At 48.2% G+C, this 10,778-nt stretch overlaps 1 protein-coding gene across 4 annotated transcripts in view; it reads right to left on the bottom strand.

The window, feature by feature from the left end:
* Positions 1-436: 436 nt before the first annotated feature.
* Positions 437-10,778, bottom strand: part of zdhhc1 (zDHHC palmitoyltransferase 1) — a 17,610-nt gene continuing 7,268 nt past the window's right edge. For 2 of the 4 annotated variants that reach the window (XM_074657027.1, XM_074657035.1), the window contains 5 exons: positions 10,088-10,176; positions 5,439-5,553; positions 4,932-5,007; positions 2,069-3,294; positions 1,123-1,494 (listed from right to left, as the gene is read on the bottom strand). In XM_074657027.1, the coding sequence (XP_074513128.1) occupies positions 2,717-3,294; positions 4,932-5,007; positions 5,439-5,553; positions 10,088-10,176 (858 nt within the window). In that variant the 3' untranslated portion in view covers positions 1,123-1,494; positions 2,069-2,716. Of the gene's footprint in view, positions 985-1,121; positions 1,495-2,068; positions 3,295-4,931; positions 5,008-5,438; positions 5,554-10,087; positions 10,177-10,778 lie in introns of those variants that run through there. The other 2 variants (XM_074657019.1, XM_074657044.1) reach the window with 2 other exon arrangements.

Genomic DNA, 10,778 nt, shown 5'->3' with positions numbered 1-10,778 from the left:
CGCTCTGACTACCGTTAAACTCTCCACCAGCGCCGCTCTGTTGGTGTTCGCTACCGTCACGTGACAAACTGCCTGCAGTCAGTTCTTCTTCTCTGCTCTGAAACAGTAGTAGCCAGTGATACCTCCAGGGCTGCTGTTTTGGAGCGGAGAAGAAGAAGAACTGATTTCAAGTTAAACAAGTTGATTTTTTTCTGGGTTAATAAATGATGGTCTCAGCAGAGACTGGCGTACTCGCCGATACAACGATTCTGAATTTTGGGCGGTATCGGACGCATTTCCAATACTGGTATCGGTATCGGTATCAGAACAATGCTAGTTTCCTTGCCGGTGATGCCTCAGACCGGTGCAGCTGCTACGTCGCCATCCTCGCTACCGATTACCATCACTCATCCTGAGGAAGGATCAGAAGTTTGGATATGAAAGTAGAAGAAAGTGATCAGTTTTCATCGTTTTATTGTTAAACAGGTAAAATCAGGAGTAAAAAAAATAAAATAAGAAGCGTGTCAGAAGAAGCTGAAACATCCAAACTCAGGAACAGTTATACATCCAGTAGAAACCCTCTTCCTCTCGGAGATCAGCAGGTTAGCTTAGCTTAGCATAAAGACTGGAAACGGGGGGAAACGGCTAGCCTGGCTCGGTAACAACGTCCGCCTCCTATAGCTCCTCTGAACCGGATCAACGTGTTTCATCTGGACTAATCTTAAAGTATAAAAACAGCAGTTCAGTGTGTTACGGGGGGGGGGGCTGGAGGCTAACACTAGCAGTGGGCTAACATTAGCTGGAGGCTAACGCTAGCAGTGGGCTGACATTAGCTGGAGGCTAACCAAAGGAAAGACTGGAGGCTAACGCTAGCAGTTGGCTAACATTAGCTGGAGGCTAACACTAACAGTTGGCTAACATTAGCTGGAGGCTAACACTAGCAGTGGGCTAACATTAGCTGGAGGCTAATGCTAGCAGTGGGCTAACATTAGCTGGAGGCTAACGCTAGCAGTGGGCTGACATTAGCTGGAGGCTAACCAAAGGAAAGACTGGAGGCTAACACTAGCAGTTGGCTAACATTAGCTGGAGGCTAACGCTAGCAGTTGGCTAACATTAGCTGGAGGCTAACACTAGCAGTTGGCTAACATTAGCTGGAGGCTAACACTAGCAGTGGGCTAACATTAGCTGGAGGCTAATGCTAGCAGTGGGCTAACATTAGCTGGAGGCTAACATTAGCTGGAGGCTAACGCTAGCAGTTGGCTAACATTAGCTGGAGGCTAATGCTAGCAGTGGGCTAACATTAGCTGGAGGCTAACACTAGCAGTGGGCTAACATTAGCTGGAGGCTAATGCTAGCAGTGGGCTAACATTAGCTGGAGGCTAACACTAGCAGTGGGCTAACATTAGCTGGAGGCTAACGCTAGCAGTGGGCTAAAGCTCCACATCTAAATGTCCTCTGTGTTGTTGTCTGAATCCAGATCTCAGACATTAGAGATGAGTAACTGTGATCGGAGCTCTAGAGCTACAATATCAGAGAAGCGTTTCAGAGACGGAGAGGAAATGATGCTAATATTTAGCCTTCTGCTAACAGCAGCTAACGTGAGCCGTTAGCTGCTGTTAGCAGAAGGCTAATCTATTAGCATCCCTTTCTCTCCGTCTCTGAAACGCTTCTCTGATGTTGTCCGACTCTCTTTGTGACTGACTTTACTGAAGGAGAGTTAACTAGAGACATCCAGAGATCTATACGCCCTCAGTTTATCTTTACAGCGCTGCCGTTAGCCACCGGCCTGTTGGCCTCCAGCCCGCTGGTCACCGGCCCGCTGGACACCGGCCCGCTGGTCACCGGCCGTTGCCCTCCAGCCCGTTGGTCACCGGCCCGCTGGCCACTGGCCCGCTGGTCACCGGCCCGCTGGTCACCGGCCGTTGCCCTCCAGCCCGTTGGTCACCGGCCCGCTGGCCACCGGCCCACTGGTCACCGGCCGTTGCCCTCCAGCCCGTTGGTCACCGGCCCGCTGGTCGGACGCAAGGCTGCTTAGCTAGCTTAGCTCGCTAATTCCCCCATGCTACAGGAAATGAGTCCAACAGAGGACAGCGCCGGGTCGCGGTCCCTCTGCCTCACTCCTCGCCGCCAGGAGACGACTCAGAGAGTTATTCTGCCTCCATCATGGCTACTAACGGAGTAAAGAGGGATATAACTAAATAAAGAACCAAATCACATTTTAGAATGAGGAGTTTTAATCATTTAGAATCATTTATTGGTTCATTTATGTGTTTTAGTTTAAACTTCATATGATTATTTGTGTTCAGTATTCAGCCATCATGACAGAAGTCTGGACGTTAGCATTAGCTTTAGCATCACTGTTCCTTAGCAGCGTGTTTTGGGGTTGTTACTGCTGCTAGACAGGAAGTGATGTCAGGACTTCAGCTCCCTATCAACCACCTCCATCCCTCTGGCCCTGCGTTACCATGGAGACCAGCTGTTAACTGAGCAGCTTCTCAGTGACGTTATAAAGTTAAGGTTCACAGGTTCAGATACTTCATGTAGGAAGATTGTGCACAGACGTGATCTCACCTTTGGCATTCACAATTAAAAAGTCATCGTCAAAAAAACAATAAATAGTCACAAAGATACAAAACCAGTCTTAAAAATTAAATTAAATAAAGATTGTTGTGCGTTGGGCTACAGAGAGCGCAGTAGGAGATAGGAGATGTGGGATCAGACTGTTCAGGTCATCAGGTCACAGCTCCATCCAGGACGCCGCACCGGAGCCCAGCGACACCCGGGACGCCGGCCTGGACCCGGGTCTGGACCCGAGCCTGACCCCGGTCCTGACCCCGGGCCTGACCCCGGGCCTGGAGCTGGTCTTTCTCCGGCCCAGACTCAGGCCTTCCTCCCCCCAGGGCTCAGCGGCCTCTCCGCTGGCCCGGCTGACGAACACCATCGGAGGCTGGGAGGACGCCATCTCAAACCTTAACTCCGCGGCGCTCTTATTTGCGCGGGAGGAGGAGGAGGCGGCCTTCCTCTTAGTCCTGGGCTGGGGGGAGGGGAGGGGGAACGCCGGGGCGGCGGCTCTGTGTGAAAACGTGGCGCCGTCTCCGGCGGCGGCAGCAGCAGAGGACGAAGAGCCCAGCTTGGCCAACGCCACGGGGATCTCCTCCAGAGACTCCGCAGAGTCCGAGTGGTACTCGGAGGGGGGGGCGGCGGCCTGGACGGGGCCCGAGGCGGGGGCCAGGGGGGGCAGGGTGGCCCTCAGAGGGAATGCTGGGAAAGGAAGTCGCTGACCTAGGGACACGGTGGACACACTGCCGGACTCCGCTGGAGGACAAGACACCAACAAAGGACGAATTATTAACCAACGAAAAACACTTTGATACGTTTGTTGTCCTTCAATACGAGCTGGGAATCCTCAGTATCCATACAATCCATTTTATATCGATATACGTCTCCCGTGAAGGACAACCTGCCGAGTACCGATCCATGTCGTCGGAGTGGGGATGCTAATTTCGAAAAATGTTCTTAACCGATATTCTGCGCCAGCGTACAACAGACAACGGAGTCCCCAGTTCACCGTCCGGGAGCGTTAGCTTAGCATATAGATAACTTAGATGCTGGAGTTGTAGTTTCATAGCATTTATTCACCGACAAATAAACTGTCCACACACTGCTACACCTACCTTCACAGCTAGAACGCCACCAACAACCTCCCACTCACACTCACACACACACACACACACACACACACACGGTCTGTTGGAAACTCGCTCAATTTATGCGCACTGACAGACTGTATGTGTGTGGCGGCGGCAGCGAGCACGAAGCCTCCGGCAATGCTAGAGCTGCAAACGTAGCACAAATACACAAGTGGTCTGTTGGACATTCGCTAAAGTTCCTCCGGGCAGACACACAGCTGACAACCTGCTAAACTAAACTAAACTAAATGTGAGGTGGAGACTTTTACTGGGAAAGTGGCTGCATGTCCGCAACACTACACGCAGCATCGTAGCTACTAAGTTAACGCTCCCAGACGGTGAACTGAGGACAGTGAACGCAGCATCTTGTTGGTTAACGGTTAATAATCGGTTAACGAGGGTCAGTTATCGGTTAAGAACATTTTTCAAAATTAGCATCCCTAGTCTCCACCGCATATTTAGTTTAGTTTAGCAGGTTGTCCGCTGTGTGTCCGTACGGTGTAACTTTAGCAACTGCCCAACAAACAGTGTGTGTGTTTGTGGTACGTTAGCATCTGTAGCTCTGCTGGTAGCTTCGTGCTCCCCGTAGTCACACACATACGCTGTCAGCGCGGCGTAACTTCAGCGAGTTTCTGACAGACAGATAGATACTTTATTGAACCCGAAGGAAATTTAGGATTGTGTTGTCGGTGGTTTTCTAGCTGTTAAAACCGTACAGTTTATTTGTCGGTGAATAAATGCTACGAGGCTACATCTCCTCCGCTCAAGCGAGCTATAGACGGGAGCCAACTTCCTGTATCTGTAACGCCGGCTCAGACACTGGACCAGCTTTTCTCCTTCAAGTGACGATATTTACACAGCTTTTTAACCGTTTTAACTGATAGCGTTAATCGGTCAAAATGCTTAATGCCGGTTAACGGTTAAATATTAACATCCGTAAGTTGGATCGTAGGAATATAAATCGATATATCGATGTAGTAGATGAATCGTTACACCCCTAATTGTTAACATCAAAACAAACATGCAAATTTTAAATTAAAAAATAAATTAAAATAAATAAATAAAAGGTTTTGGATAAATTCAACATGTTCATGTTTGATTTGTGTTAAAGATCACTTTGAATGATGAACTAATGATAATGTAGAGAAACAAAGATTATAAAGTTGGGAACGGTCCTCATTCAGGGACAGCTCTGGAGGGCCGGTCCTCACAAGAGCATAAAGACAAACGTTTGTGTGTGTGTGTGTGTTTGTGTGTGCTTACCGGGGGCCAGGGCTGTACCCGGGCAGCGCCCTCTGGTGACCTCTGCTGGGACTTTACGCACCTTCTTCTTCTTTTTCTGCGAAAGCAAAAACAGAAACACAGACTCTCAGTGTCCAATCACGAGGGAGCGTTCACGTGTGATGTAATATGTGACCATGTGAGAGCCAGAGGAAACAACCATTCTAACTCCACTCTAACTCCTGACCTCTAGGATAGAGGATGGATGGATCAGACTAGAGACCTAGAGCATTCAGAGGATGGATGGATCAGACTAGAGACCTAGAGCATTCAGAGGATGGATGGATCAGACTAGAGACCTAGAGCATTCAGAGGATGGATGGATCAGACTAGAGACCTAGAGCATTCAGAGGATGGATGGATCAGACTAGAGACCTAGAGCATTCAGAGGATGGATGGATCAGACTAGAGACCTAGAGCATTCAGAGGATGGATGGATCAAACTAGAGACCTAGAGCATTCAGAGGATGGATGGATCAGACTCTTTACCTGTGTGCGTCGGTGTGTGTGTGTTGCTGCTTTCAGCTCTGTAGAAATGGCGGGCGGAGCGTCTTCCTCCATGACAGGACTGGAGACCGTCCTCACTCTGCCGTTAGCCACGAACCTGACACACACACACACAGGTTACACTTTAACTTTGTAAAATCTCTAAATTACTCCAGTAAAATGTTTGATTTAGACCGTGTATGTAGTCAGAGATGTCCTGAAGTCAAATATATCAGGATCATTGGCAGGAATTATTGATTACATTTAGTATCCAGCAACCCAAAAATCAAAGAATAAAGACATTTCCCTCACAGATTAGTGGGATTCTATTTTTAATTTATAATGTTTTATACTTCTGGTGAATATAATCCATCAGTCTTATTTCCATAGATGTATTTAGTATCTACAGTTCCCTTTGTTAACACCTTATTTTGAAAAGCAGACGTAGTCCCACGTGTCTACTTCCTCTAACTTCTCCAAGGTGGTCTCTAGCTCTCCGTCAGCTCCGTTCTCTTTATCCATCCATGGTCAGCTCCATCGAAGGTGCTTCCCGGGGCCGTGGACAAAGTGTCACCGGGGCGGACTGTCCTCAGTGCGCCCCAGCCGCATCGTGCCGCCAGATCGGGGCTCGGCCCACGTAAAAGGCGCCAGAGGTCTGCGGCGATGTCGGCAACCCACCCGACCCGTCTTGAAACACGGACCAAGGAGTCTAACGCACGCGTGAGTCAGAGTGTGCAAGCAAAACCCCGTGGAGCAATGAAAGTGAGGGCCGGCGCGCGCCGGCTGAGGTGGGATCCCGGCCCGTCTCGCCCGCACCGTCGGAGAGGTGGAGCGTGAGGACCAGAAAGATGCTGACGAGAGGTTAATGTCACGCTGCCGTAAAGTGGTATCGGAGCTGTTTTGCGAGTACGAGTACATGAGCACAGTATCGGACCTGATACCCGGTACAGGTACCGGTGCATCCCTAGTTTAAATCAACAGCTGCTGTTGTGAAATGACAGATTCAGTCTGAACCAGTGGTATAGTGTCTCTTCTCTGTGTAGTGTCTCTTCTCTGTGTAGTGTCTCTTCTCTGTGTAGTGTTGTTCTCTGTGTAGTGTTGTTCTCTGTGTAGTGTTGTTCTCTGTGTAGTGTTGTTCTCTGTGTAGTGTCTCTTCTCTGTGTAGTGTCTCTTCTTTGTGTAGTGTTGTTCTCTGTGTAGTGTCTCTTCTCTGTGTAGTGTTGTTCTCTGTGTAGTGTTGTTCTCTGTGTAGTGTCTCTTCTCTGTGTAGTGTCTCTTCTTTGTGTAGTGTTGTTCTCTGTGTAGTGTCTTCTCTGTGTAGTGTCTCTTCTCTGTGTAGTGTCTTCTCTGTGTAGTGTCTCTTCTGTGTAGTGTCTCTTCTCTGTGTAGTGTTGTGTCTCTTCTCTGTGTAGTGTCTCTTCTCTGTGTAGTGTTGTTCTCTGTGTAGTGTTGTTCTCTGTGTAGTGTCTCTTCTCTGTGTAGTGTCTCTTCTTTGTGTAGTGTTGTTCTCTGTGTAGTGTCTTCTCTGTGTAGTGTCTCTTCTCTGTGTAGTGTCTTCTCTGTGTAGTGTCTCTTCTGTGTAGTGTCTCTTCTCTGTGTAGTGTCTCTTCTTTGTGTAGTGTTGTTCTCTGTGTAGTGTCTTCTCTGTGTAGTGTCTCTTCTCTGTGTAGTGTCTCTTCTGTGTAGTGTCTCTTCTCTGTGTAGTGTTGTTCTCTGTGTAGTGTCTTCTCTGTGTAGTGTCTCTTCTCTGTGTAGTGTCTCTTCTGTGTAGTGTCTCTTCTGTGTAGTGTCTCTTCTCTGTGTAGTGTTGTTCTCTGTGTAGTGTCTTCTCTGTGTAGTGTCTCTTCTCTGTGTAGTGTCTCTTCTCTGTGTAGTGTCTCTTCTGTGTAGTGTCTCTTCTCTGTGTAGTGTTGTTCTCTGTGTAGTGTTGTTCTCTGTGTAGTGTTCTCTGTGTAGTGTCTCTTCTCTGTGTAGTGTCTCTTCTCTGTGTAGTGTTGTTCTCTGTGTAGTGCAGGGGTCTCAAACTCGCGGCCCGCGGGCCAATTGCGGCCCGCAAGACGATATTTTGTGGCCCCCACCTTGATATGAAAGTTTAATGTTAGTGCGGCCCGCAAATTTTTTTTTTTTTTATAAAGTTTTTTATAAAGTTTTTTTTGGGGGCATTTTTTCATTTTTATTGACAGGACAGTGGATAGAGTCTTGGAAAGGGGGGAGAGAGAGTGGATGCGGAAAGGGCCACAGGCCGGATTCGAACCCGGGCCGCCGCGGTCAGGACCAAGTCTTGTTACATGGGCGCCCGCTCTACCAACTGAGCTAACCAGGCGCCCTCGGCCCGCGAGTTTTATGTGAATGGCAGTTTGCCGTGGAAGGTCCCTTTGTTGCGCGAGCCCGAGCTGAACGAACCTACCAATCACAGCGGGGTATCTGGCTCCCGGGGACGGGCAATCGGCCGGGCTTGATGCAAGCAGAGAAACATTTCACAACAACTGTGGCGGCGCCCGTGTAACATCGCATAAACTAGATTAAAGCTTGATTTATACTTCTGCGTGTAATCGACGCCGTAGCCTGACGTGCACCTCTCCAGAAATGTAACTACACGTCGCGGCGACGCAGACCGCAACAGCTGTGATTGGTCCAGTCTCTCAGCGATGCTGAGCAGCCAGGACCAAGTTCTACTTCTCTCTGCCTCCATCTTTTCAATGTTTGTTCACACAAATCCACTCAGATATATTTTCTCTTTTCGGCGTTGCAGTAATGTCAGTAAAAGTTCTGTGGTTCAACAGTTATTAGCTCCAACTCCCTCAGTTTCTGTTTGTAGTACAAGAAGAAGAAGGAAACTCATAGAGACGCCGCCGCCAACTAGCGGCTTGGTGGTGTAATTGCAGAGCAACACAAACACAGCAGGCACAACTTTATTGCGGAGTGACACCAAGTGGAATGAATATATATCTTGTCTTTTTCAAAGCCTGCAGTGAAGAGAAAGGTTGGTGACGAGCACAGACAATTTCAGGAAAAGTGGGAGACGCAATAGAGGCCATGTTCAGAAGAACCGTTCATGTTCTTCAATGTTCCATTAATGTTCAGGACAGTTCATGTTCAGAAGAACCCATTCAAGTTAAAGAACTGTTAATAATGACGTTTGAGAAGATTGTTTTTTTTTTTAACAAAGCTTTTTTTGTGGAATACCTGATGCGGCCCAGCCTCACCCAGACTCTGCCTCCAGCGGCCCCCAGGTAAATTGAGTTTGAGACCACTGGTGTAGTGTCTCTTCTCTGTGTAGTGTCTCTTCTCTGTGTAGTGTCTCTTCTCTGTGTAGTGTCTCTTCTCTGTGTAGTGTTGTTCTCTGTGTAGTGTTGTTCTTTGTGTAGTGTCTCTTCTCTGTGTAGTGTTGTTCTCTGTGTAGTGTTGTTCTCTGTGTAGTGTTGTTCTTTGTGTAGTGTCTCTTCTCTGTGTAGTGTTGTTCTCTGTGTAGTGTTGTTCTGTGTGTAGTGTTGTTCTCTGTGTAGTGTCTCTTCTCTGTGTAGTGTTGTTCTCTGTGTAGTGTTGTTCTGTGTAGTGTCTCTTCTCTGTGTAGTGTTGTTCTCTGTGTAGTGTTGTTCTCTGTGTAGTGTTGTTCTCTGTGTAGTGTCTCTTCTCTGTGTAGTCTCTTCTCTGTGTAGTGTTGTTCTCTGTGTAGTGTTGTTCTCTGTGTAGTGTCTCTTCTCTGTGTAGTGTCTCTTCTCTGTGTAGTGTTGTTCTCTGTGTAGTGTTGTTCTTTGTGTAGTGTCTCTTCTCTGTGTAGTGTTGTTCTCTGTGTAGTGTTGTTCTCTGTGTAGTGTTGTTCTTTGTGTAGTGTCTCTTCTCTGTGTAGTGTTGTTCTCTGTGTAGTGTTGTTCTGTGTGTAGTGTTGTTCTCTGTGTAGTGTCTCTTCTCTGTGTAGTGTTGTTCTCTGTGTAGTGTTGTTCTGTGTAGTGTCTCTTCTCTGTGTAGTGTTGTTCTCTGTGTAGTGTTGTTCTCTGTGTAGTGTTGTTCTTTGTGTAGTGTCTCTTCTCTGTGTAGTGTTGTTCTCTGTGTAGTGTTGTTCTCTGTGTAGTGTCTCTTCTCTGTGTAATGTTGTTCTCTGTGTAGTGTCTTCTCTGTGTAGTGTCTCTTCTCTGTGTAGTGTCTCTTCTCTGTGTAGTGTTTGTTCTCTGTGTAGTGTCTCTTCTCTGTGTAGTGTTGTTCTCTGTGTAGTGTTTGTTCTCTGTGTGTCCTGGTGGACCCACCGCTCTGAGAGCTTAGACTCAGCCCATCCCAGCAGACTGAGGCTCAGAGAGAGTGGAGTTATTTATGAAGATCTTCTGTTGGACCGCTCCCTTCCTCCCTCCCTCCCTCCCTCCCTCCCTCCTCCCTCAGTCCAAACACACACAATACACACTCTGTTTGCTTCCTGGAAGTCACAGCCAAAGAATTTCATTCTGCACTCTTTGTTTGTCTGCAGAGAAAACATGGTGTCCATGGCGACGGCGGTCCGTCCGGCCTCATTGTGTTATGAAATAAGTGTTTACTGAAACGTGTCGGAGGGAAGGGGGGGTGACCGGGTTAGCCAATCACAGCGGGACGTGGGCCGGACCCGGCAGTGATCCGGAGGACTGGGTTTTTAATTCTGTGTTAACAGGATCAGACCAACTTACTCTGCCTCCCCCCGCACAGCCATAGTGGTAGGTTCCTCCACGTCCAGCTGAGGGTTGGTGTAGCCCAGAGTCCCTGAATAGCTCCCGTCCTGAGGGGGGACAGCAGAGGACAGACACCACACACACTAATGATATATGTACTGTATATATATATATACACACACATGTACTGTAATTAGAGCTCATTAATATTTAGGTTTTGAAACGTATAGAGAGCGAGGTGCACATTACTCATAGTGTTATTCATGAAGGGATGACGATGTAGCATAGTGGAATTAGCGAGCTAAGCTAGCTAAGCAGCCGGCCGTCCGACCAGCGGGCCGGTGACCAACGGGCCGGTGGCCAGCGGGCCGGTGGCTAACGGCAGCGCTGTAAAGATAAACTGAGGGCGTATAGATCTCTGGATGTCTCTAGTTAACTCTCCTTCAGTAAAGTCAGTCACAAAGAGAGTCGGACAATATCAGAGAAGCGTTTCAGACGGAGAGAAAGGGATGCTAATAGATTAGCCTTCTGCTAACAGCAGCTAACGGCTCACGTTAGCTGCTGTTAGCAGAAGGCTAAATATTAGCATCATTTCCTCTCCGTCTCTGAAACGCTTCTCTGATATTGTAGCTCTAGAGCTCCAATCACAGTTACTCATCTCTAATGTCTGAGATCTGGATTCAGACAACAACACAGAGGACATTTAGAT

This window comes from Sebastes fasciatus, chromosome 2 (genome assembly GCF_043250625.1).
Source record: "Sebastes fasciatus isolate fSebFas1 chromosome 2, fSebFas1.pri, whole genome shotgun sequence".
Classification (NCBI taxonomy): Eukaryota; Metazoa; Chordata; class Actinopteri; order Perciformes; family Sebastidae; genus Sebastes; species Sebastes fasciatus.
This window is presented reverse-complemented; position numbering and strand designations above follow the sequence as displayed.